A 27,406-nucleotide genomic window follows, 5' to 3' on the forward strand; every position below is an offset into this window, starting at 1 on the left:
CCCCGCCCGCCTCCTCCTCCTCCTCCTCCTCCCTTTTTCCGTTATCCCGGGAATTTCATCCCCGCCCGGGACCTTCATCCCGCCCCCGCCTCCTCTTCGTCATCCTGGCAAAACTTTTCTTCCTCCGTCATCCCGGAGCCTTCCTCCACCCCCGCGCTCCTCCTCCTCCTCCTCCTCCTCTTTTCCGTTATCCCAGGACCTTCCTCCTCCTCCTCCTCCTCCTCCTCCTCCTCCTCCTCCTCCTCCTCCTCCTCCTCCTCCTCCTCCTGTTTTCCGTTATCCCGGGACCTTCATCCCTCCCCCGCCTCCTTTTCGTCATCCCGGGAAAACTTTTCCTCCTCCGTCATCCCGGAGCCTTCCTCCACCCCCGCGCTCCTCCTCCTCCTCCTCCTCCTCCTCTTTTCCGTTATCCCGGGACCTTCCTCCCGGCCCGGGACCTTCCTCCACCTCCTCCTCCTCCTCCCCGGCTGTCCCCCGGCCATGGGCGGGGGTCTCGGCGGGGTCCCCCCGCTCCTGTCGCCGCTGTCGCTGTCGCTGCTGGTGGCGGCCGCCGCCCTGGGGGCGACCCCGGCCCCGCCCGGTGAGTCCGGAGGGTCCCGGTTTGGGGGTGTCCCGGTTTTGGGGATCCCGGTTTTTGGGATGTCCCGGTTTGGGGGTCCCGGTTTGGGGGTCCCGGTTTGGGGGTCCCGGTTTGGGGGTCCCGGTTTTGGGTGTCCCGGTTTGGGGGATCCCGGTTTGCGGGTCCCGGTTTGGGGGTCCCGGTTTTGGGGATCCCGGTTTGGGGGTCCCGGTTTTGGGTGTCCCGGTTTTTGGTGTCCCGCTTTTGGCGGTCCCGGTTTTGGGCGGGTCCCGGTTTTGGGCGGGTCTCAATTTTGGAGATTCCCGATGTTGAAAGGTCCCGGTTTTGGGGTGTGCCGGTTCTGGGGTGTCCCGGTTTTGGGGGATCCCGGTTTTGGGGGTCCCGGTTTGGGGGTCCCGATTTTGGGGTCCCGGTTTGGGGGTCCCTGTTGGGGGGGTCCCGGTTTTTGGTGTCCCGGTTTGGGAGGGTCCCGGTTTTTGGCAGTCCCGGTTTTGGGCGGGTCTCAATTTTGGAGATTCGCGATTTTTAAGGGTCCCAATTTAGGGGTGTCCCGGTTTGGGGTGTCCCGGGACAGGAGGGGCCCGGTTTTGGGGATCCCGGTTTTGGGGTGTCCCGGTTTTGAGGATCCCAGTTTTGGGCGGGTCCCGGTTTTGGGCGGGTCTCAGTTTTGGAGATTCCCGATGTTGAAAGGTCCCGGTTTTGGCGGTCCCGATTTTGGGTGTCCCGGTTTTGGGGTGTCCCGGTTTTGGGGTGTCCTGGTTTTGGGGTATCCCGGTTCTAGTGTCCCGGTTTTTAGTGTCCCGGTTTTGGGCGGGTCCCGGTTTTGGGCGGGTCCCGGTTTTGGGCGGGTCTCAATTTTGGAGATTCCCGATGTTGAAAGGTCCCGGTTTTGGGGTGTGCCGGTTCTGGGGTGTCCCGACTTTGGGGATCCCAATTTTGGGGTGTCCCGATTTGGGGATCCCGGTTTTGGGTGTCCCAATTTGGGGATCCCGGTTTTGGGGGTCCCGGTTTTGGGTGTCCCGATTTTGGGGATCCCAATTTTGGGGTGTCCCGATTTGGGGATCCCGGTTTTGGGAGGGTCCAGATTTTGGGGATCCCGATTTGGGGTGTCCCGATTTTGGGGATCCGTCCCGGTTTTGGGGTGTCCCGGTTTGGGGTGTTTCAGTTTTGGGGTGTCCCAGTTTTGTGGTGTCCCGGTTTTCAGTATTCCGATTTTGGGGTGTCCCGGTTTTGGGGTGTCCCGGTTTTGGGTGTCCCACTTTTGGAGGATCCCAATTTTGGGGTGTCCCAATTTCGGGGCGATCCAAATTTTGGGGTCTCCCAAATTCTGGGGTTTCCCAATTATGGGAGGATCCAAATTTTGGGGTGTGCAAAGTTCGGGGGTTTCCCAATTTGGGGAATCCAAATTTTGGCGTGTCCCAATTTTAATCAATCCCAATTTTTGGGGCTCCCTGATTTTCGGATGTCCCAATTTTAGGGGATCCCAATTTTTGGGGCTCCCCGATTTTCGGGTGTCCCAATTTTGGGGTTTTCCCAATTTTTGGGCATTCCCAATTTCGGGGGACCCCAATTTTTGGGGTCTTCTGATTTTGGGGTGCTGCAATTTCTGAATTTCCCAAATTTTGACATTCCCAATTTTGTGATTCCCTGATTTTTAGAAATTGGGGTTCCCCAATTTTGGGGTGTCCCAATTTTTGGGTTTCCCAATTTTAGGCAATCCCAATTTTTTTGGTTTCCCGAACTCTGGGGTTCCCGTATTTTGGGGTCTCCCAATTTTTGGGTTTCCCAGATTTTGGGGTGTCCCAATTTTAGGGGATCCCATTTTTGGGCATTCCCAATTTCGAGGGACCCCAATTTTTGACTTTCCCAATTTTGGGGTTATCCCAATTTTTGGGAACCCCAATTTTGGGATTCCCTGATTTTTTGGGGGGGTCCGAAATTTGGGGTGCGGCCCCCCCGGGGGGATGGGCGGGTCTGGCCCGCCCCCACCCCGGCCGCGATTTTTGGGAATTTTCCAAAATTCCCAAAATTCCGGAGCCTCCCGGGGGAGGGGGAGGGGCAACGGGAACCGGAAACGCCCGGCTCGGACCGGCTCGGACCGGCTCGGACCGGCTCGGACCAGTTTGGGACCAGTTCAGACCAGTTCAGACCAGTTCAGGACCAGTTCGGACAAGTTCGGGACCAGTTTGGGACCAGTTTGGACCAGTTCAGACCAGTTTGGGACTAGTTTGGAACCAGTTCAGGACCAGTTCAGACCAGTTCATTACCAGTTCAGGACCAGTTCAGACCAGTTTGGGACCAGTTCAGGACCAGTTTGGACCAGTTCAGACCAGATCGGGACCAGTTCGGGACCAGTTCAGGACCAGTTCAGGACCAGTTCAGACCAGTTCGGGACCAGTTCGGGACCAGTTCAGGACCAGTTCAGGACCAGTTCGGGACCAGTTCAGGACCAGTTCAGGACCAGTTTGGACCAGTTCAGGACCAGTTCAGACCAGTTCGGGACCAGTTCAGGACCAGTTCAGACCAGTTTGGGATCAGTTCGGACCAGTTCAGGACCAGTTTGGACCAGTTCGGGACCAGTTCAGGACCAGTTCAGACCAGTTCGGGACCAGTTCAGGACCAGTTCAGACCAGTTCGGGACCAGTTCAGGACCAGTTCAGACCAGTTTGGGACCAGTTCAGGACCAGTTCAGGACCAGTTTGGACCAGTTCGGACCAGTTCAGGACCAGTTCAGGACCAGTTCGGACCAGTTCAGACCAGTTTGGGACCAGTTTGGACCAGTTCAGACCAGTTCGGGACCAGTTCAGGACCAGTTCAGGACCAGTTCAGGACCAGTTCAGACCAGTTCGGGACCAGTTCAGACCAGTTTGGGACCAGTTCAGACCAGTTCAGACCAGTTCGGGACCAGTTCGGGACCAGTTTGGGACCAGTTCAGGACCAGTTCGGGACCAGTTTGGAACCAGTTTTGGGTGGATTTTGGGGCAATTTTGGGGGATTTTGGGGCCATTTTGGTTGAATTTTGAGGGGATTTTGGGAGGATTTGGGGTGAATTTTGAGGGGACTTTCCCCATTTTTCCCCACATATCCCATTTTTCCTTTTTTTTTTTTTGGGAATTCCGACATTCCCGATTTTCTCCTGCCCTTTCCCAGCCCTGACCTTCCTGGAGCTGCCCTGACCCAATTCCGGGGCTCCAATTTTCCCATTTTTTCCCATACTTTCGCCGTTTTTCCCCATTTTTTCCTGTTTTTTCCCATTTTTTCCCCATTTCTCCCCCATTTCCCCAACTTTTCCCATTTTTTTTTGGGAATTCCGCCATTCCCGGTTCTCTCCCCAGCCCTGACCTTCCTGGAGCTGCCCTGACCCAATTCCAGGACTGGAAATTTACCGTTTTTTCCCATTTTTTCACCGTTTTTCCCCATTTTTCCCATTTTTTCCCCATTTCCCCCATATTTCCCCCACTTTTCCCATTTTCTTTGGGAATCCCGCCATTCCTGTTTTCCCCAGCCCTGACCTTCCTGGAGCTGCCCTGACCCAATTCCGGGACTGGAAATTTTCCCATTTTCCCCCATTTTTATTGCAATTTTCCCCATTTTTTCGCCCTTTTCCCCCCATATTTCCCCCACTTTTCCCATTTTCTTTGGGAATCCCGCCATTCCCATTTCCGCAGCCCTGACCTTCCTGGAGCTGCCCTGACCCAATTCCGGGACTGGAAATTTTCCCATTTTTTCCCATTTTTTCACCATTTTCCCCCATTTTTATTGCATTTTTCCCATTTTTTCCCCCTTTTTCCCCCATTTCCCCCACTTTTCCCATTTTCTTTGGGAATCCCGCCATTCCCGTTCCCGCAGCCCTGACCTTCCTGGAGCACCCTTCGGACGCGCGCGCGGCCCCGGGGGGGTCGGTGCGGCTGCGCTGCCGCGTCCGCGGCCGGGCCCCGGGGCCGCCCCCCGAGCTGGGCTGGGAGCGCGACGGGCGCGACCTGGACGGGGACAGCGACCTGGCCCAGGTGGCACTGCCCGGGGGGGGGTGGGTGGCCACCAGCCAGCTCAGGTGGGCCACCTGTGTCACCTCTGTGTGTCATTGATGTCACCCGTGTCACCTGTGTCACCTGTGTCACCTCAGTGTCACCTCAGTGTCACCTGTGTCACCCCTGTGTCCCAGCACAGCGACCTGGCCCAGGTGGCACTGCCCGGGGGGGGGTGGGTGGCCACCAGCCAGCTCAGGTGGGCCACCTGTGTCACCCCTGTGTCACCTCAGTGTCACCTGTGTCACCTCTGTGTCACCCCTGTGTCACCTGTGTCACCTGTGTCACCTGTGTCACTCCTGTGTCATTGGTGTCACCTCTGTGTCCCAGCACAGCGACCTGGCCCAGGTGGCACTGCCCGGGGGGGGGTGGGTGGCCACCAGCCAGCTCAGGTGGGCCACCTGTGTCACCCCTGTGTGTCATTGATGTCACCCCTGTGTCACCTGTGTCACCTCTGTGTCACCCCTGTGTCATTGATGTCACCCCTGTGTCACCTGTGTCACCTGTGTCATTGGTGTCACCTCTGTGTCACCCCTGTGTCACCTGTGTCACCTGTGTCACCCCTGTGTCCTGGCACAGCGACCTGGCCCAGGTGGCACTGCCCGGGGGCGGCTGGGTGGCCACCAGCCAGATCAGGTGGGCCACCTGTGTCACCCCTGTGTCACCTCTGTGTCACCTGTGTCACCTGTGTCACCTGTGTCACCTCAGTGTCACCTGTGTCACCCCTGTGTCACCTCAGTGTCACCTGTGTCACCTCTGTGTCACCCCTGTGTCACCTCAGTGTCACCTGTGTCACCTGTGTCACCTCTGTGTCATTGGTGTCACCTCTGTGTCATTGATGTCACCTGTGTCACCTGTGTCACCCCTGTGTCACCTCAGTGTCACCTGTGTCACCTGTGTCACCCCTGTGTCCTGGCACAGCGACCTGGCCCAGGTGGCACTGCCCGGGGGCGGCTGGGTGGCCACCAGCCAGCTCAGGTGGGCCACCTGTGTCACCCCTGTGTCACCTCTGTGTCATTGATGTCACCCCTGTGTCACCTCTGTGTCATTGATGTCACCTGTGTCACCTCAGTGTGTCATTGATGTCACCCCTGTGTCACCTGTGTCACCTGTGTCACCTGTGCCACCTCAGTGTCACCCCTGTGTCACCTGTGTCACCTCAGTGTGTCATTGATGTCACCTCTGTGTCACCTGTGTCACCTCAGTGTCACCTCTGTGTCACCTGTGTCATTGGTGTCACCTCTGTGTCACCTCTGTGTCACCAGTGTCACCCCTGTGTCACCTCTGTGTCATTGATGTCACCTGTGTCACCTGTGAGTTTTTAATGTCACCCCTGTGTCACCTGTGTCACCTCTGTGTCATTGGTGTCACCTCTGTGTCATTGGTGTCACCTGTGTCACCTGTGAGTTTTTAATGTCACCCCTGTGTCACCTGTGTCACCTCTGTGTCATTGGTGTCACCTCTGTGTCATTGGTGTCACCTGTGTCACCTGTGAGTTTTTAATGTCACCCCTGTGTCACCTGTGTCACCTCTGTGTCATTGGTGTCACCTCTGTGTCATTGGTGTCACCTGTGTCACCTGTGAGTTTTTAATGTCACCCCTGTGTCACCTGTGTCACCTCTGTGTCATTGGTGTCACCTGTGTCACCCCTGTGTGTCACTGATGTCACCCAGGTGTGGTTGTTGATGGCACCGACATCTCCGAGTCTCTGCGTCCCCAAAAATCCAAAATCCCCACAAAAATCCCCAAATCCCCAAATCCCCAAATCCCCAAAAATCCCCAAAAATCCCCAAAAATCCCCAAAAACCCCCAAATCCTCAAATCCCTAAATCCCCAAAAATCCCCAAATCTCCAAAAATCCCCAAATCCCCAAATCCCAAAATCCCCAAAAATCCCCAAATCCCCAAAAATCCCCAAACCCCAAATTCCCAAATGCCCAAATCCCCAAAAATCCCAAATCCCAAATCCCAAAAAAAAACCCAAAAAAACCCAAATCCCCCCAAAACCACCAAATCTCCCCTCAAAATCCTGCCAAAGAAACCCCAAAAATCCCCAAAACACCCCAAAATCCTGCCAAAAAAATCCACAAAACACCCCAAAAATCCACAAAACACCCCCAAAATCCCCCAAAATCCCCCCAAAATCCCCAAAATCCCCGAATTCCCCGAATTCCGCAGGCTGGCGCCGCTCTCCGAGTCCGACTCCGGCCGCTTCCGCTGCTGGGCCCGGGCGGGGCCGGGGCCGCGGCTGCTCTCGCGGCCCGCCACGCTGGAGCTGGCAGGTGAGCCCCAAAAACACCCCAAAAACACCCCAAAAACACCCCAAAACCTCACCCGAAATACCCAAAAACACACCCAAAAAACCACCCAAAAACACACCAAAAATACCCCAAAAACACCCCAAAAACGCCCCAAAAACACCCCAAAAGCACACCAAAAACACCCCAAAAACACCCCAAAAACACCCCCGAAATACCCAAAAACACACCCAAAAAAACCACCCAAAAACACCCCAAAACCACACCCGAAATACCCAAAAACACACCCAAAAAAACCACCCAAAAACACCCCAAAACCACACCCGAAATACCCAAAAACACACCCAAAAAAACCACCCAAAAACACCCCAAAACACCCCAAAAACACCCCAAAACCACACCCGAAATACCCAAAAACACACCCAAAATAAACACCAAAAAAAACCACCCAAAATCCCCCAAAAACACACTCGAAATACCCAAAAACACACCACAAAATCGCCCCAAAATATCCCAAAAATCCACCCAAAAAATCCACCCGAAATACCCAAAAACACACCCAAAAAAACCACCCAAAAACACACCCAAAAAAACCACCCAAAACCACACCCAAAACCACCCAAAAACACACCCGAAATACCCAAAAACACACCCAAAAATACCCAAAAAAACTCCCAAAACCACACCCAAAATATCAAAAAAAAACACCCAAAACCACACCCAAAATACCCAAAAATACCCCAAAATCACACCCCAAATACAAAAAAAATCCCTCCAAAAATCCCCCCAAAAATCTCCCCAAAATACCAAAAAAACCACCCAAAACCACACCCAAAACACCTCAAAACACACCCAAAATACCCAAAAATACCCAAAAAACCCCAAAAATACCCAAAAAACCCACCCAAAACCCCGAAAACCACCCCCATAATACCCAAAAAAACCCAAAAATCCCCCAAAACCCCCCAAAAAATCCCCAAAAAACCCACCCAAAATACCCAAAAAGCCCACCCAAAAACCTCCCAAAATATCAAAAAAAAACCCCAAAGATCCCCCCAAAAATGCACTCAAAATACCCAAAAAAACACCCAAAAAACCCACCCAAATATCCCCCAAAAAATACCCAAAAAACCACCCAAAAATCCCCACAAACCCCCCAAAAATCCCCCAAAAAAACCCCAAAAATACTCAAAAAATGCACCCAAAAATCCCCCCAAAAATCCCCCCAAAAAATCCCCAAAAAATCCCCCAAAAATCCTGAAAGGATCTGCCAAAAAATTCCCCCAAAATTCCAGAAGAATGCCCTGAAAAATCCCTGAAAAATCCCAAAAATCCACCCCAAAAAATCCCAAACGAATCTGCCGGAAAATCCCCCCCAAAATCCCAAAATCCCTCCAAAAAATAAAAAAAAAACCAAAAAATTCCCCCAAAATTCCCAAAAGAATGCCCTGAAAAATCCCTGAAAAATCCCAAAAAATCCCCCAAAAAAGACCAAAAAATCCCAAAAAAATCCCAAAAGAATCTGCTGAAAAATCCCCCCAAAAATCCCAAAAAACCCCAAAAACCTCCAAAAATTTCCCTGAATATCCCAAAAAAAAATCCCCAAAAAATCTCCCAAAATCACAAAAATCCCCCAAAATCCCAAATAGCACCCAAAAAATCCCAAAAAAACCCCAAAGAATCTGCCAAAAAAATTTTCCCGTTTTTCCTCCAATTTCCCCTAAAATTCACCAAAAATTTTCCAAAAATTCCCCAAAGTTTCACAATTTTTTCCCAAATTTTCCAAAACTTTTCCTTAAAATTTCCCGAATTTTCCCCAATTTTTTCTCAAAATTTTCCAAATCTCCCCCAAATTTTCCCCAAATTTCCTCCAAATTTTCCCTAAAAATCCCCAAATTTTCCCAAAATGTTGTCAAAAATTTCCCAAATTTTCCCCAAATTCCTTCAAATTTTCCCTAAAAATTCCCAAATTTTCCCCAATTTTTTATCAAAAAATTCACAAATTTCCCCCAAATTCCCTCCAAATTTCTCCCAGATTTCCTCCAAATTTCCCCCAAATTTTTCCCAAAATTTCCTCCAAATTTCCCCCAAATTTTTCCAATCCTTTCCCCAAAGTTTCCAAAATTTTCTCAACATTTTTCCCAGTTTTTTCTCCAATTTTCCCCAAAATTCTCCATATTTTTCTAAAATTCTCCCCAAATTTCCCCCTAATTTTTCTCAAATTTTCCCCAAACTTTTTCCTTATTTTCCCTCGGTTTTTTCCCAAATTTTCCATCAATGTTTCCCCAAAATTCCCCAATTTTTTTCAGATTGCTCCCCATTTTTTTCCCAAATTCTGGCCCCGTTAAAATCCCAAATTTACCCAAATTTTGGGTTTTTTGGGGGGTTTTTTTGGGGGTTTTCACCCCCAAAACTCCCGGAATTTTTCCCAAAATTCCCCAAATTTCCCCCAAATTGTTCTGGAACGTCCCAGGGCTGCCACAGACCCAGAGCCGGGAATTCTGCTCCCGTTTGAACCCCAAATTTACCCAAATTTTGACCGATTTTCCCGGGGTTTTTTGCTGTTTTCACCCCCAAAACTCCCGGAATTTCCCCCAATTTTCCCAAAATGTCCCAAATTTTCCCAAAATCCCGGGAATTTGCCCCAAATCTCGTCCAGGGCTGCCGGAGTTCGAGGAGGAGCCGCGGGCGTTGCGGGTGCCGGGAATTCTACTCCCGTTTGAACCCCAAATTTACCCAAATTTATCCAAATTTACCCAAATTTACCCAAATTTACCCAAATTTTGGGGGTTTTTTGTGGTTTTTTTTGGGGTTTTCACCCCCAAAACTCCCGGAATTTTTCCCAAAATTTCCCAAATTTCCCCCAAATTGTTCCGGAACATCCCAGGGCTGCCACGCACCCAGAGCCGGGAATTCTGCTCCCATTGAAACCCCAAAACTGCCCAAATTTACCCAAATTTATCCCATTTTTGAGCAATATTTTTGGGGTTCTTTTCGGAATTTTTGGAGGGATTTTTTTGTGTTTTCACCCTGGAATTTTTCCCAAAATTCCCCAAATTTCGCCCAAATTGTTCCGGAACGTCCCAGGGCTGCCACGCACCCAGAGCCGGGAATTCTGCTCCCGTTTGAACCCCAAATTTACCCCAATTTTGACCGATTTTCCCGGGGTTTTTTGCTGTTTCCACCCCCGGAACTCCCGGAATTTCCCCCAATTTTCCCAAAATCCCGGGAATTTGCCCCAAAGCTCGGCCAGGGCTGCCGGAGTTCGAGGAGGAGCCGCGGGCGCTGCGGGTGCCGGCGCTCGCCCCGTTCTCGCTGCGCTGCTCCGCCCGCGGCGCCGCGCGGCTGCGCTGGCTGCGGGACGGGACCGCGCTGGGACCGCCCGGGGAGCGCCCGGAGCGGAGCCCGTCCGTGCTGAGAGTGCCAGGTGGGACAGGGGACAGCTGGGGACACCTGGGGACATTTGGGGACAGCTGGGGACATCTGGAATTTGGGGTTTCGGGGGATTTTGGGGGTTTTATTTGGGATTTTTGGGGTTTTTTGGGGGTTTTTGGGGGGCTCGGGGACCCCCTGGGACAGAGCCCGTCCACCCTGCGGGTGCCAGGTGGGGCTGGGGACACTTGGGGACATTTGGGGGCATCTTGGGGACATCTTAGGGACATTTGGGGACATCTGGGGTTACGGGTTTTGGGGATTTTTTGGGTTTTATTTGGGATTTTTGGGGGTTTCAGGGGGATTTTGGGGGGCTCGGGGACCCCCCGGCACGGAGCCCGTCCGTGCTGCGGGTGCCAGGTGGGGTTTGGGACATTTGGGGACACCTGGGGACACCTGGGGACAGCTGAGGACAGCTGGGGACATCTGGGGTTACGGGTTTTGGGGGGTTTGGGGGGTTTTATTTGGGATTTTTGGGGGTTTCTGGGGGATTTTGGGGGGCTCGGGGACCTCCTGGGACAGAGCCCGTCCGTGCTGCGGGTGCCAGGTGGGGCTGGGGACACCTGGGGACAGCTGGGGACAGCTGGGGACACTTGGGGACACCTGGGGACATTTGGGGTTTGGGGTTTTGGGGGTTTTGGGGGTTTATTTGGGACTTTTTGGGGGTTTCTGGGGGATTTTGGGGGGTTTTGGGGGCTCGGGGACCCCCTGGAATGGAGCCCATCCGTGCTCCGGGTGCCAGGTGGGACAGCTGGGGACACCTGGGGACATCTTGGGTTACGGGTTTTGGGTTTTTTTGGGGGTTTATTGGGGATTTTGGGGGTTTCTGGGGGGTTTGGGGGGGTTTTGGGGGGCTCGGGGACCCCCTGGGACAGAGCCCGTCCGTGCTGCAGGTGCCAGGTGGGGCTGGGGACACCTGGGGACATTTGGGGACATCTGGGGTTACGGGTTTGGGGGTTTTTTTAGGGTTTTCTTGGGGTTTTTCAGGGGGATTTTGGGGTTTTTGGAGGCTCGGGGATCCACTGGCACAGAGCCCGTCCGTGCTCCGCATGCCAGGTGGGGTTTGGGACATTTGGGGACACCTGGGGACACCTGGGGACAGCTGGGGACAGCTGGGGTTTGGGGTTTTGGGGGTTTTGGGGGTTTTATTTGGGATTTTTGGGGGTTTCTGGGGGGTTTTGGGGGGCTCGGGGATCCACTGGCACAGAGCCCGTCCGTGCTCCGTGTGCCAGGTGGGGCTGGGGACATTTGGGGACATTTGGGGACACCTGGGGACACCTGGGGACATCTTGGGTTACGGGTTTTGGGGGGTTTTGGGGGCTCGGGGACCCCCTGGCATGGAGCCCGTCCATGCTGAGGGTGCCAGGTGGGGCTGGGGACATCTTGGGGACACTTGGGGACACCTGGGGACACCTGGGGACACCTGGGGACATTTTGGGGACATTTGGGGTTTGGGAAATGGAGGAATTTGGGGGAATTGGGGGGGAATTTGGGGTTTTGGGAAATGGGGGAATTTGGGGGAATTTTGGGGGATTTGGGGGGAATTTGGGGGGGATTTGGGTTTTGGGAAATGAGGGAATTTGGGGGGATTTGGGGGGATTTGGGGGGAATTTTGGGGAGAATTTTGGGGAGAATTTTGGGGACATTTGGAGGGTTGGGAAATGGAGGAATTTGGGGGTATTTGGAGAGTTGAAAAAATGGGTATTTTTGGTGGATTTCGGGGGGAATTTTGGGGGATTTGGGGACATTTGGGTTTTCGGAAATGGGGGAATTTGGGGGGATTCGGGAGGAATTTGGGGTAATTTGGAGAGTTGAAAAATTGGGTATTTTCGGTGGATTTTGGGGGGAATTTGGAGGAATTTGGAGGGTTGGGAAATGGAGGAATTTGGGGGGATTTTGAGGGATTTTGGGGGGATTTGGAGAGTTGAAAAATTGGGTTTTTTTGGTGGATTTTGGTGTGAATTCGGGGGGATTTGGCGACATCTGAGTCCCTTGGGAAGGCCCCGGGGTGTCACTGCTGTGGAGGGGGGTTTGGATGACTAAAATTTTTCCCCAAAACCCCCAAAATTGTCCCCAAATTTGTCCCCCCCCCCCCCCCAGGGCTGAACCGCAGCAGCTCCTTCGTCTGCGAGGCGCACAACGAGCGCGGCGTCAGCAGCTCCCGCATCGCCACCGTCACCGGTGAGCAAAACCACCAAAATCCCCGGAATTCAGCCCAAAATGCACCCAAATATCCCCGGGATTCGGCCCAAAATAACCCCCAAAACACAGCCCAAAATCCCCCCAATTCAGCCCAAAATGCACCCAAATATCCCCGGAATTCAGCCCAAAATATCCCCCAAAACACAGCCCAAAATCGCCCGGATTTGGCCCAAAATAACCCCCAAAACACAGCCCAAAATCCCCCGGATTCGGCCCAAAATAACCCCCAAAATGCCCCGAATTCAGCCCAAAATAACCCTCAAAACACAGCCCAAAATTCCCCCAATTCAGCCCAAAATGCACCCGGAATCCACCTGAATATCCCCCGGATTCAGCCCAAAATATCCCCCAAAACACAGCCCAAAATCCCCGGAATTCAGCCCAAAATACACCCAAATATCCCCCAAAATCCCCCCAAAATCCCCGGAATTCAGCCCAAAATCCCTGGGGTGGCATTTGGGGACATTTTGGGGAATTTTTTGGACATTTGGGGACCCTTGGGGACACCTGGGGACATTTGAGGACCCTGAGGTGACATTTGGGGACATTTGGGTGGAATTTGGGTCGAATTTGGGGACATTTGGGGGCCCTGGGGTGACATTTGGGGATATTTGAGGACATTTGGGTGGAATTTGGGGACATTTGGGTGGAATTTGGGGACATTTGAGGACATTTGGGGACATTTGGTGATCCTTGGGTGACATTTGGGCACATTTGAGGACATTTGGGAGGAATTTGGGGACATTTTGGGACCCTGGGGTGGCATTTGGGGCCATTTGGGCACATTTGAGGACATTTGGGGACATTTTGGGGAATTTGGGGACTTTTGGTGACCCTTGGGTGACATTTGGGGCCATTTGGGCACATTTGAGGACATTTGGGAGGAATTTGGGGACATTTTGGGACCCTGGGGTGGCATTTGGGGCCATTTGGGGGCATTTTGGGGCCATGTGGGGCAATTTGGGGCCATTTGGGGACATTTTGGGGCCACTTGGAGACATTTGGGGACCCTGGGGTGACATTTGGGGCCATCTGGGGCCATTTTGGGCCCTTTTGGGGCCATTTGGGGACACTTGGGGACCCTGGGGTGCCATTTGGGACATTTGGGTGGAATTTGGGGACATTTGGTGACCCTTGGGTGACATTTGGGGCCATTTGGTGACATTTGGGGACATTTGGGGACATTTGGGGACATTTGAGGACATTTTGGGGACCCTGGAGTGATATTTGGGGCCACTTGGGGACACTTGGGGACCCTGGGGTGCCACTGGGGACCCTGGGGGGACACTTGGTGACACTTGGGGCCCCTGGGGTGACATTTGGGGCCATTTGGGGCCACTTGGGGACATTTGGGGGACATTTGGTGACCCTTGGGTGACATTTGGGCACATTTGAGGACATTTGGGTGGAATATGGGGACATTTTGGGACCCTGGGGTGCCATTTGGGGCCATTTGGGGCCATTTTGGGGCCATTTGGGGCCATTTGGGGCCATTTTGGGGCCATTTGGGGCCATTTGGGGCCATTTTGGGGCCATCTGGGGCCATTTTGGGGCCATTTGGGGCCATTTTGGGGCCATTTGAGGACATTTTGGGGACTTTTGAGGACATTTGGGGACCCTATGGTGCCATTTGGGGCCATTTGGGGACCCTGGGGTGACACTTGGGGCCCTTAGGGTGCCACAGGGGACCCTGGGGTGACACTTGGGAACCCTGGGGTGCCATTTGGGGACCCTGGGGTGACATTTGGGGCCATTTGGGGCCCCTGGGGTGCCACTTGAGAACCCTGGGGTGCCATTTGGTGCCACTTGGGGTCCCCGGGGTGCCTCTGGGTCCCCGGGGCGCCGCTGACGCCGGCCGTGTCCCAGTGGTGCCCGCGGCGCCGCGGCACCCGCGGGTGTCGGGGACGGGCCCGCGCTGGCTGGAGCTGAGCTGGGAGCCGGGGGAGGCGCCCGGGGCCGCGGGGCCGCAGGAGTGCGCGCTGCAGGTGAGCCCGGGCCCGAATCCCGGGAAATCCGCCCAAAAATCAATCCCAAAATACCCCGAAATCCGCCCAAAAATCAATCCCAAAATACCCCGAAATCCGCGGGAAATCCACCCAAAAATCAATCCTGAAATCCGCCCAAAAATCAGTCCTGAAATCTGCCCAAAAACCAGTCCTGAAATCTGCCCAAAAATCAGTCCTGAAATCTGCCCAAAAACCAGTCCTGAAATCTGCCCAAAAATCAATCCTGAAATCCACCCAAAAATCAATCCTGAAATCCACCCGAAATCCGCGGGAAATCCGCCCAAAAATCAATCCCGAATTCTGCCCAAAATCAGCCCAAAAATCAATCCTGAAATCTGCCCGAAATCCACCCAAAAATCAATCCCGAAATCCGCCCAAAAATCAATCCTAAAATCTGCCCAAAAATCAATCCCGAAATCCGCCCAAAAATCAATCCTGAAATCTGCCCGAAATCAGCAAAAAAATCAATCCCGAGATCTGCCCGAAATCCACCCAAAAATCAATCCCGAAATCTGCCTGAAAATCAATCCCAAAATCCGCCCGAAATCCACCTGAAATCTGCACGAAATCCGCCTGAAAATTAATCCCAAAATCACCCCAAAATTGTCCCAAAATTGCCTCAAAATCACTCCAAAATTCCCCAAATTGCCCCAAAATTCCCCAAAATTTGCTCTAAATTGCCCCAAAATCAGCCCCAAAATCGCCCCAAAATTGCCCCAAACTAACCCCCAAATGATCCCAGAATTGCCTTAAATTGCCCCAAAATCACCCCAAAATCAACCCCAAATCGCCCCAAAATCACCCCAAAATTGGCCCAAAATGAGACCAAAATTGCCCCAAAATCACCCAAAAAAGCCCCAAATTGCCCCAAAATCAACCAAAAATCACCTCAAAATCAGCCAAAAATCACCTCAAAATAGGCCCAAAATCACCCCAAAATCAGCCCAAAATTATCCCAAAATCGCCCTAAAATTGCCTTAAATTGCCCCAAAATTGGCCCAAAATCCCCCCAAAATCCCCCCACTTTTCCCCAAAATCACCCCAATTTTCCCCCCCAAAAAAACTCCCCAAATTTTCCCAAAACCGCCCAAATTTTGTGCCGCTTTGGGCCAATCGGGGGCCGGTTTTGGTGTCCCCAAGGTGGTCCCGGCCGATGTCGCCGATGTCGCCTCTGACGCCCCCGTGTCGCGACATGGGGGCGACGTCACTGACTCCTCCATATCGCGACATGGGGATGACGTCACCGCGTCCGCCATGTCGCGACATGGGGATGACGTCACCGCGTCCGCCATGTCGGAACATGGGGATGACGTCACCGAGTCCGCCATGTCGCGACATGGGGGCGATGTCACCGAGTCATCCATGTCGCGACATGGGGGCGATGTCACCGCATCCGCCATGTCGCGACACGCCGCCGCTGTCACCGCCCCATCCATGTCGCGACATGGGGGCGATGTCGCCGCCTCCCCCATGTCGCGACATGCCGCCGCTGTCGCGACAGCGCTGGTGTCGCGCTGGGCGGCCGTGCCGCCGTTCCGGCTGCGGCTGGCGGGGCTGCGGCCGCTGTCGCGATACCGCGCGCGCGTCGCCTGTCGCGACAGGCGCGGCCGCTCGGGATGGAGCCGCTGGGAGCCCGCGGCCACCGGAGAGGGCGGTGAGGAGGGGGAAGTGGGAAATGGGAAATAATGGGGAAATGGGAAATAATGGGGAAATGGGGAATGGGAAATGGGAAATAATGGGGAAATGGGAAATAATGGGGAAATGGGAAATGGGAAATGGGAAATGGGAAATGGGAAATGGGGAATGGGGAAATGGGGAAATGGGAAATGGGGAAATGGGGAAATGGGAAATGGGAAATAATGGGGAAATGGGGAAATGGGGAATGGGGAATGGGAAATGGGGAATGGGAAATGGGAAATGGGAAATGGGGAATGGGGAAATGGGGAAATGGGGAAATGGGGAGGGGAAATGGGGAAATGGGGAGGGGAAATGGGGAAATGGGGAAATGGGGAGGGGATCCCAAATTTGGGGACGGGGAGCCCGAGACTGGGGAGGGGGGAAATGGGGAGGGGGAGGGGAGAAATGGGGAGGGGACCCCAAATTTGGGGAGGGGGAGCCCGAGATTGGGAGGGGGGAAATGGGGAGGGGGGAAATGGGGAGGGGGAACTGGAGAGGGGCAGCCCGAATTTGGGGAGGGGGAGGTGGGAAATGGGCTTTCCGAATTTGGGGAGGGGGACCCCGAGACTGGGGAGGAGGACCCCGAATTTGGGGAGGGGGAGGGGAGAAATGGGGAGGGGGACCCCTAAAATGAAGAGGGGGGACCCAAATTTGGGGAGGGGGAGGAGGGAGGGGATCCCAAATTTGGGGAGGGGGGACCCCGAAAATGGGGAGGGGGGCCTCGAATTTGGGGAGGGGAAGGGGGGGACCCCAAATTTGGGGAGGGGGGAGCGAATTTGGGGAGGCGGAGGGGGGGACCCCAAAAATGGGAGGGAAAGTGGAAAAATGGGGGGGACGCCAAAAATGGGGAGGGGGGACCCCAAAATTTTGGGGGAGAGAAACAAAAAAATGGGGGGGACCCCAAATCTGGGGAGGGGCTCTCCCCCCAATTTTGGTGTTTCCCCCCCAAATTTTGGATTTCTCACCCCAATTTCGGGTTTCTGACCCGATTTTGGGGTCTCTCACCCCAATTTCGTGTTTCTCACCCCAATTTTGGGTTTCTGGCCTGATTTTCGGGTTTCTGACCCCAAATTTCGGGTCTCTCACCCCAATTTTGGTTTTCTCTCCCCGATTTCGGGTCTCTCACCCCAATTTTGGGTTTCTGACCTGATTTTCAGGTTTCTCACCCCAATTTTGGGTTTCTGGCCCGATTTTCGGGTTTCTGACTCCAAATTTTGGGTTTCTGACCCCAATTTATTGTTTCTGACCCGATTTTGGGGTTTCTCACCCCAATTTCGGGTCTCTCACCCCAATGTCGGGTTTCTGCCCCCAAATTTCGTGTTCCTCACCCCAATTTCGTGTTCCTCACCCCAATTTCGGGTTCCTCACCCCAATTTCGGGTTCCTCACCCCAATTTCGGGTTCCTCACCCCAATGTCGGGTTTCTGCCCCCAAATTTCGTGTTTCTCTCCCCAATGTCGGGTTTCTCACCCCAATTTCGGGTTTCTCTCCCCAATGTCGGGTTTCCGACCCCAAATTTCGTGTTTCTCACCCCAATTCCGGTGTCCCCCCAGTTCCCGAGGGGCCCCCCCAGAACCTGAGCGCTCGCTGGGTGGGGGCGGGGCGGGCGCGGCTGCGCTGGGGCCCCCCCCGCGCCCCCCTCAACGGGGTCCTGGGGGGGTTCCGGGTGGGCGTCGGGAGCCCCGCCCACCCCGAGGTGAGACCCCAAACCCCCGGAATCACCCCCAAAATCACCCCGAAAACCCCCAAAATCACCCCGAAAATCACACCGAAAATCCCAGAAATCACCCCGAAAATCACCCCAAAAACTCCCCAATTCACCCCCAAAATCACCCCCAAAATCACCCCGAAAATCCTAGAAATCACCCCGAAAATCACCCTGAAAATCCCAAAAACCACCCCCAAAATCACCCCGAAAACCCCCGAAATCACCCCAAAAATCACCCCGAAAATCACCCCGAAAATCACCCCGAAAACCCCTGAAATCACCCCAAAAATCACCCCGAAAATCACCCTGAAAATCACCCCAAAATCACCCAACTCACCCCAAAAATCACCCCGAAAATCCCCAAACCCACCCCAAAAATCACCCCAAAAATCCCAAAAATCACCCCAAAAATCACCCCAAAACCCCCCAAACTCACCCCAAAAATCACCCCGAAAATCACCCCAAAAACCCCCGAACTCACCCCAAATATCACCCCGAAAATCACCCGGGAAATCCCCCAAAATCACCCTGAAAATCCCAAAAATCACCCCGAAAATCACCCCAAATTCACCCCTAATCTCCCCCGAAATCCCTCAAATTTCCCCAAAATTCCCCCAGATCCCCCCAAATTCCCCCCCAAATCCCCAAATCCCCCCAAATCCCCAAATCCCCCCAAATCCCCAAATCCCCAAACCCCCCAAATCCCCCCAAATCCCCAAATCCCCCCAAAATTCCCCAAAATTGCTTCAAATCCCCCCAAACCCCCCAAATTCCCCCAAATCCCCAAATCCCCAAACCCCCCAAATCCCCCCAAATCCCAAAATCCCCTCAAAATCCCCCCAAAATCCCACCAAAATCCCCAAATCCCCCCAAATCCCCAAATTCCCCCAAATCCCCAAATTCCCCCAAATCCCCAAATTCCCCCAAATACCCCAAATCCCCCCAATTCCCCCCAAATTCCCCCAAAATCCCCAAACCCCCCAAATCCCCAAATTCCCCCAAATCCCCAAATTCCCCCAAATACCCCAAATCCCCCCAATTCCCCCCAAATTCCCCCCAAAATCCCCAAACCCCCCAAATCCCCAAATCCCCAATTCCCCCCAAATCCCCCAAATTCCCCCCAAAATCCCCAATTCCCCCCAAATTTACCCCAAATCCCCAAAATCCCCTGAATTTTCCCCAAAACGGGGCCCGCAGCGGGTTCTGGACGTGGGGCTGGCCCAGGAGGCGTCGCTGGATTTGGGGGCGCTGGGCCCCAACGTCTCCCTGCGGGTGGCGCCCTACACCGGGGGGGGGCAGGGGCCCTGGAGCCCCCCCCTGCTGCTGCCGCCCCCCCGTGAGTCACCCCGAAATCCCAAAATCACCCCAAAAAAAACCCCGACCCCGAAAACCCCAAAAAACCCGAAATTCCATCGTTCTGTACCCCAAAAAACCCAAAATCCCAATTCTGCTCCCCAAAATCCCCAATTCTGTCCCCAAAATCACCCCAAAAAAAACCCCGACCCCGAAAACCCCAAAAAACCCGAAATTCCCACCGTTCTGTACCCCAAAAAACCCAAAAACCCCAATTCTGTTCCCCAAAATCTTCAATTCTGCTCCCCAAAATCCCCAATTCTGCTCCCTAAAAATATCCAATTCTGCTCCCCAAAAATCCCCAATTCTGTCCCCAAAAATCCCCCCTGGTGCTGCCCCATGAGTGACCCCGAAACCCCAAAATCACCCCAAAAAAACCCCGACCCCAAAAACCCCAAAAAAACCCGAAATTCCCACCGTTCTGTACCCCAAAAAACCCAAAATCCCCAATTCTGACCCCAAAATCCCTCCCTGCTGCTGCCGCCCCCCCGTGAGTCACCCCAAAATCCCAAAATCACCCCAAAATCACCCCAAAAAAAACCCGACCCCGAAAACCCCAAAAACCCCGAAATTCCCACCGTTCTGTACCCCAAAAAACCCAAAATCCCCAGTTCTGTTCCCCAAAATCTTCAATTCTGCTCCCCAAAAATCCCCAATTCTGTCCCCAACATCTCCCCCCTGCCGCCGCCCCGTGAGTCACCCCGAAATCCCCCAAAATCACCCCAAAAAAAACCCCGACCCCAAAAACCCCCAAAAAAAACTAAATTCCCACTGTTCTGTACTCCAAAAAACCCAAAATCCCCAATTCTGTCCCCAAAATCCTCAATTCTGTCCCCAAAAATCCCCCCTGGTGCCCCCTCATGAGTCACCCCAAAATCCCCCAAAATCACCCCAAAAAAAACCCGACACCAAAAACCCCAAAAACCCCGAAATTCCCACCATTATTTACCCCAAAATCCCCAAAAATCCCCAATTCTGTCCCCAAAAATCCCCAATTCTGTCCCCAAAATCCCCAATTCTGCTCCCAAAACCCTGGCCCTGCACCCCAAATGTCCCAAAATGTCCCCAATTGTCCCCAAATCCCCCCAAATGTCCCCAAATCCCCCCAAATGTCCCCAAATCCCCCCATTGTCCCCACAGCTGCCGAGGTGCCGCTGGAGACGCAGCTGGGTGAGGAGGAGGAGGAGGGGAGGAAGGACGGGGGGAGGATGATGAGGGGGGGATGGGTGGGATGAAGATGAGGATGGGATGGGATGAGGATGATGAGGATGAGGATGGGATGAAGATGATGAGGATGGGATGGGATGGATGGGATGGGATGGGATGAAGATGATGAGGATGAGGATGGGATGAAGATGAGGATGGATGGGATGGGATGAGGATGGATGGGGTGGGATGGATGGGATGGGATGAAGATGATGAGGATGGGATGGGATGGGATGAAGATGAAGATGATGGGATGGGATGAGGATGATGAGGATGGATGGGATGAGGATGATGAGGATGGATGGGATGAAGATGATGAGGATGAGGATGGGATGAAGATGATGAGGATGGATGGGATGAGGATGATGAGGATGGATGGGATGAAGATGATGAGGATGGGATGGGATGAAGATGATGAGGATGGGATGGGATGGGATGAAGATGATGAGGATGGGATGGGATGAGGATGATGAGGATGGATGGGATGGATGGGGTGGGATGAAAATGATGGTGAGGGTGATGCTGATGATGACAATGCCGATGATGATGATGGTGATGACGATGACAATGATGATGACGATGATGATGATGACGACATCAATGACGAAGATGCCAACGATGACAATGCCAATGACCATGACCATGACGATGATGATGACAATGACGATGACAACGATGACGATGACAAATGATGATGACGATGACATTGCCGATGACCATGACGATGACAATACTGATGATGACGATGCCAATGACAATGGTGACAATGGTGACAATGACGATGACGCCGATGCCAAAGACGCCGACGATGACGATGACGATGAAGATGATGACAGTGACGATGATGACAATGACGATGATGACGATGACGACGATGATGACAATGATGACAATGACGATGGTGACCATGCCAATGGTGATGACAATGACGATGACAATGATGATGAAGATGATGACAGTGACGATGATGGCAATGACGATGACAATGATGCTGATGCCAAAAACGCCGACGATGACAATGACGACGACAATGATGATGATGATGATGATGATGATGGTGATGATGATGATGACAGTGACGATGATAACGATGACGATGAAGATGATGACAGTGACGATGATGACGATGACAATGACGATGATGACGCCAATGATGACTATGATGACAATGACGATGGTGACCATGCCAATGACGATGACGATGATGTCAACACCAATGACAATAACAATGACAGTGATGACAATGACGATGACAATGACCATGATGCCAATGACGATGACAATGACAATGACGATGAAGATGACAATGATGACAATGACGATGACAATGATGACAATGACAATGATGACGATGAAGATGAGCCTTCCTCCCTCCGCAGTGCGGCCGCCGCTGGTGGCCGGCGCCGGGTGGCCGCTGCTGGTGGCCCTGGTGGCCCTGGGGACGCTGGTCCTGGTGGCCCTGGTGGCCCTGGTGGCCCTGGCGGCGCGGAGACGCCACAAAGAGACGCGCTACGGGTGAGGGGATGGCGATGGCACCCGTGTCACGCGTGTGTCACGTGTGTGTCATCCGTGTCACCTGTGTCACCTGTGAGTCACCTCAATGTCACCTCAGTGTCACCTCTGTCATCTGTCACCTGTGTCACCTGTGTCACCTCCGTGTCTCCTGTACCACCTCAGTGTCACCTCTGTCACCGGTGCCTCTGCTGGTGACCACGTGGCCATGGTGACCACAATGGCCGTGGTGGCCATGGTGACCCCAGTGACCATGTTGGCCATGGTGACCATGTTGGCCATAGTGACCATGTTGGCCATGGTGGCCGCAGTGACCATGTTGGCCATGGTGGCCGTGGCGGCCGCAGTGTCCCGTTGGTGACCATGGTGACCACGGTGCCATGGCAATGCTGTGGCGATGACCATGCTGGCTGTGGTGGCCATGATGGCCATGGTGACCATGGTGACCACGATGGCCATGGTGGCCATGGCGCCATGGCAATGCTGTGGGTGGTGGCCATGGTGGCTGTGGTGACCACGGTGACCACATGGCCATGGTGGCCGTGGTGGCCGTGGTGACCACATGGCCATGGTGGCCATAGTGACCATGGTGGCTGTGGTGATCACCGTGACCATGTTGACTGTGGTGGCCATGGCGCCATGGCAATGCTGTGGTGGTGACCATGCTGGCTGTGGTGACCACATGGCCATGGTGACCATGGTGACCACGATGGCCGTGGTGACCATGGCGCCATGGCAATGCTGTGGGTGGTGGCCATGGTGGTTGTGGTGACCACGGTGACCACATGGCCGTGGTGGCCGTGGTGACCACGATGGCCATGGTGGCCATGGCGCCATGGCAATGCTGTGGGTGGTGGCCATGGTGGCTGTGGTGACCACGGTGACCACATGGCCATGGTGGCCGTGGTGGCCGTGGTGACCACATGGCCATGGTGGCCATAGTGACCATGGTGGCTGTGGTGATCACCGTGACCATGTTGACTGTGGTGGCCATGGCGCCATGGCAATGCTGTGGTGGTGACCATGCTGGCTGTGGTGACCACATGGCCATGGTGACCATGGTGACCACGATGGCCGTGGTGACCATGGCGCCATGGCAATGCTGTGGGTGGTGGCCATGGTGGTTGTGGTGACCACGGTGACCACATGGCCGTGGTGGCCGTGGTGACCACATGGCCATGGTGGCCATAGTGACCATGGTGGCTGTGGTGATCACCGTGACCATGTTGACTGTGGTGGCCACGGTGCCATGGCAATGCTGTGGTGGTGACCATGCTGGCTGTGGTGACCACATGGCCATGGTGACCATGGTGACCACGATGGCCATGGTGACCACAATGGCCATGGTGACCATGGTGCCATGGCAATGCTGTGGGTGGTGGCCATGGTGGCCATGGTGGCTGTGGTGACCATGGTGCCCCTGGTGGCCTGGGTGTCCCTGGTGACCACAGTGACCATGGTGAACACTATGACCATGGTGGCCACGGTGCCCCTGGTGACCCTGGTGGCCATGGTGACCACAATGACCACCGTGGCCATGGTGGCCATGGTTACCCTGGTGGCCGTGGTGACCACGGTGACAACGTTGGCCTTGGTGACCACGGTGGCCATGGTGACCCTGGTGACCCTGATGTCCCCGCTGTCCCAGGGCCGCCTTCTCTCCGGCCGTTCGCTTCCGCGCCCGCAGCTCCTACGGCCGCGGCACGGCGCAGAGCACGCGTGAGTGATGGCGCGGGACAGCGGTGGCACCTCGGTGGCACCTGTGTCACCTCGGTGGCACCCGTGTCATCTGTGTGTCACCTGTGTCACCTGTGTCATCCAATGTCCCCAGTGTCCCCAGTGTCCCCAATGTCACCAATGTCCCCGATGTCCCCAATGTCCCCAATCCCCCCAATGTCCTCAATGTCCCCAAATGTCCCCAAAATGTCCCCGATGTCCCCAATCCCCCCAGTCCCCCCAATGTCCCCGATGTCCCCAATGTCCCCACTGTCCCCACTGTCCCCAATGTCCCCAATGTCCCCGATATCCCCATGCTATCCCGTGCTGTCCCGTGATGTCCCCATGCTCTCCCCATGATGTCCCCGTGCTGTCCCATGCTGTCCCGTGCTGTCCCCAATGTCCCCGTGCTGTCCCCATGATGTCCCCGTGCTGTCCCCAATGTCCCGTGCTGTCCCCAATGTCCCGTGCTGTCCCCAATGTCCCGTGCTGTCCCCATGATGTCCCCATGCTCTCCCCATGATGTCCCGTGCTGTCCCCGTGCTGTCCCGTGCTGTCCCGTGCTGTCCCCAATGTCCCGTGCTGTCCCCAATGTCCCGTGCTGTCCCGTGCTGTCCCGTGCTGTCCCCAATGTCCCCATGATGTCCCCGTGCTGTCCCGTGCTGTCCCCATGATGTCCCGTGCTGTCCCCATGATGTCCCGTGCTGTCCCGTGCTGTCCCCAATGTCCCGTGCTGTCCCCATGATGTCCCGTGCTGTCCCCAATGTCCCGTGCTGTCCCGTGCTGTCCCCATGATGTCCCGTGCTGTCCCGTGCTGTCCCGTGCTGTCCCGTGCTGTCCCGTGCTCTCCCCATGATGTCCCCATGATGTCCCCGTGCTGTCCCGTGCTGTCCCCGTGATGTCCCGTGCTGTCCCGTGCTGTCCCGTGCTCTCCCCATGATGTCCCCATGATGTCCCCGTGCTGTCCCGTGCTGTCCCCGTGATGTCCCGTGCTGTCCCGTGCTGTCCCGTGCTCTCCCCATGATGTCCCCATGCTCTCCCCGTGCTGTCCCGTGCTGTCCCGTGCTCTCCCCATGCTGTCCCCATGATGTCCCCATGCTGTCCCGTGCTGTCCCGTGCTCTCCCCATGATGTCCCGTGCTGTCCCTGTCCCAGTTCGCTCTCTGGGTCTCAGTGAGGTTCTCCAGGAGCAGCTCCAGGAGGTTTTGGTCGAGCGGCGCCGGGTGGTGCTGGGCAAGGCCCTGGGCCAGGGTGGGTCCCCAAAATCCCCAAAATCCCCTAAAATCACCCAAAATCCCCCAAAATCACCCAAAATCCCCCAAAATCCCCCAAATCCCCCAAAATCCCCCAAAATCCCCAAAATCCCCAAAATCCCCAAAATCCCCAAAATCCCCAAAATCCCCAAAATCCCCAAAATCCCCAAAATCACCCAAAATCCCCCAAAATCCCCAAAATCCCCAAAATCCCCCAAAATCCCCCAAAATCCCCAAAATCCCCCAAAATCCCCCAAAATCCCCCAAAATCCCCCAAAATCCCCCAAAATCACCCAAAATCACCCAAAATCCCCCCAAATCACCCAAAATCCCCAAAATCCCCCAAAATCCCCCAAAATCCCCCAAAATCCCCAAAATCCCCCAAAATCCCCCAAAATCCCCCAAAATCCCCCAAAATCACCCCAAAATCCTCCAAAATCCCCCCAGAATCCCCCTAAACCTCCCCAGATCCCCCCAAACCCCCTCAGAACCCCGCTAAATCTCCTCAAAACCTTCTCGGGAGCCCCCAGATTCCTTCTGGATCCCCCAAATTCCTTCGGGACCCCCCAAATTCCTGCGGGCCCCCCCGAATTCCTCGGGACCCCCCAAATTCCTCGGCCCCCCCCAAAATTCCTTCGGGCCCCCCGAAAATTCCTTTGGGACCCCCCCAAATTCCTTTGGGACCCCCCAAAATTCCTTTGGGGACCCCCCAGATTCCTTCGGGACCCCCCAAAATTCCTTCGGGATCCCCCAAAATTCCTTCGGGACCCCCCCATAATTCCTTCGCGAGCCCCAAATCCCTTCTGGACCCCCCAAATCCCTTCTGGACCCCCCGAATTCCTTCTGGACCCCCCAAATCCCTTCAGGACCCCCCGAATTCCTTCTGGACCCCCCGAATTCCTCGGGCCCCCCCGAATTCCTTCGGGCCCCCCCAAATTCCTTCGGGGCCCCCCGAATTCCTTCTGGACCCCCCAAATTCCTTCTGGACCCCCCGAATTCCTTCTGGACCCCCCAAATTCCTCGGGCCCCCCCGAATTCCTTCGGGCCCCCCAATTCCGTTCCCGGCAGGCGAGTTCGGCGCCGTGCTGGAGGGGACGCTGCAGCAGGACTCGGGCGCGCTGCGCGTGGCCGTGAAGACGATGAAATGTGAGCCCCAAAATCCCCCAAATCCCCCCCAAAATCCCCCCCGAAAAAGTGTCCCCGGATTTGCCCAAAACGGCCGGAATTCGCCCCGAAGTCGCCGTGGGCTCGCCGCGGGAGCTGGAGGATTTCCTGCGCGAGGCCGCGCGCATGAAGGACTTCGACCACCCCAACGTCATGAAGCTGATCGGTGAGCGGCGCCCCGGAATAGCCCAAAAATCACCCCAAAGTACCCCAAAATCACCCCAAAATCACCCAAAAATCACCCCAAAATTACCCCAAAATTACCCCAAAATTACCCCCAAAATCACCCCAAAATCACCCCAAATTACCCCAAAATCACCCCAAAATCACCCCAAAAATCACCCAAAAATCATCCCAAAATCACCCCAAAATTACCCCAAAAATCACCCAAAAATCACCCAAAAATCATCCCAAAATCACCCCAAAATTACCCCAAAAATCACCCAAAAATCACCCCAAAATCACCCAAAAATCACCCCAAAATTAACCCAAAAATCACCCCAAAATTACCCCAAAAATCACCCAAAAATCACCCCAAAATTAACCCAAAAATCACCCCAAAAATCACCCCAAAGTACCCCAAAATCACCCCAAAATACCCCAAAATCACCCAAAAATCACCCCAAAATTACCCCCAAAATCACCCCGAAATCACCCAAAAATCACCCCAAAATTACCCCAAAAATCACCCAAAAATCATCCCAAAATACCCCAAAATCACCCCAAAAATCACCCCAAAGTACCCCAAAATCACCCAAAAATCACCCAAAAATCAACCCAAAATCACCCCAAAAATCACCCCAAAATTACCCCAAAATCACCCCAAAATCACCCAAAAATCACCCCAAAATCACCCCAAAGTACCCCAAAATCACCCAAAAATCACCCCAAAATCACCCCAAAAATCACCCAAAAATCATCCCAAAATTACCCCAAAATTACCCCAAAATCACCCAAAAATCACCCCAAAATCACCCCAAAGTACCCCAAAATCACCCAAAAATCACCCCAAAATCACCCCAAAAATCACCCAAAAATCATCCCAAAATTACCCCAAAATTACCCCAAAATCACCCAAAAATCACCCCAAAATCACCCCAAAGTACCCCAAAATCACCCCAAAATCACCCCAAAATACCCCAAAATTACCCCAAAAATCATCCCAAAATTACCCCAAAATCACCCAAAAATCACCCCAAAATCATCTCAAAGTACCCCAAAATTACCCCAAAATTACCCCAAAAATCACCCAAAATTACCCCAAAATCAGCCAAAAATCACCCCCAAACTACCCCAAAAATCACCCGAAAATCACCC

General features: G+C 54.0%; 1 protein-coding gene across 1 annotated transcript in view; it reads left to right on the forward strand.

The window, feature by feature from the left end:
• The first annotated feature begins 286 nt into the window (after positions 1 to 286).
• The window catches only part of LOC110483538 (tyrosine-protein kinase receptor UFO-like), a 40,580-nt gene continuing 13,460 nt past the window's right edge, over positions 287 to 27,406 (forward strand). The window contains exons 1-15 of the mRNA XM_085564724.1: positions 287 to 580; positions 4,430 to 4,631; positions 6,783 to 6,886; positions 10,107 to 10,289; positions 12,395 to 12,475; positions 14,363 to 14,481; positions 15,643 to 16,156; positions 17,732 to 17,874; positions 19,084 to 19,222; positions 20,380 to 20,409; positions 21,825 to 21,960; positions 23,606 to 23,676; positions 24,828 to 24,923; positions 25,994 to 26,071; positions 26,163 to 26,255. Of these exons, the coding sequence (XP_085420850.1) occupies positions 481 to 580; positions 4,430 to 4,631; positions 6,783 to 6,886; positions 10,107 to 10,289; positions 12,395 to 12,475; positions 14,363 to 14,481; positions 15,643 to 16,156; positions 17,732 to 17,874; positions 19,084 to 19,222; positions 20,380 to 20,409; positions 21,825 to 21,960; positions 23,606 to 23,676; positions 24,828 to 24,923; positions 25,994 to 26,071; positions 26,163 to 26,255 (2,089 nt within the window). The 5' untranslated portion in view covers positions 287 to 480. The remainder of the gene's footprint in view (positions 581 to 4,429; positions 4,632 to 6,782; positions 6,887 to 10,106; positions 10,290 to 12,394; positions 12,476 to 14,362; positions 14,482 to 15,642; positions 16,157 to 17,731; positions 17,875 to 19,083; positions 19,223 to 20,379; positions 20,410 to 21,824; positions 21,961 to 23,605; positions 23,677 to 24,827; positions 24,924 to 25,993; positions 26,072 to 26,162; positions 26,256 to 27,406) is intronic.

This window comes from Lonchura striata, chromosome 34 (genome assembly GCF_050655825.1).
Source record: "Lonchura striata isolate lonStrDom1 chromosome 34, ASM5065582v1, whole genome shotgun sequence".
NCBI classification, from domain to species: domain Eukaryota; kingdom Metazoa; phylum Chordata; class Aves; order Passeriformes; family Estrildidae; genus Lonchura; species Lonchura striata.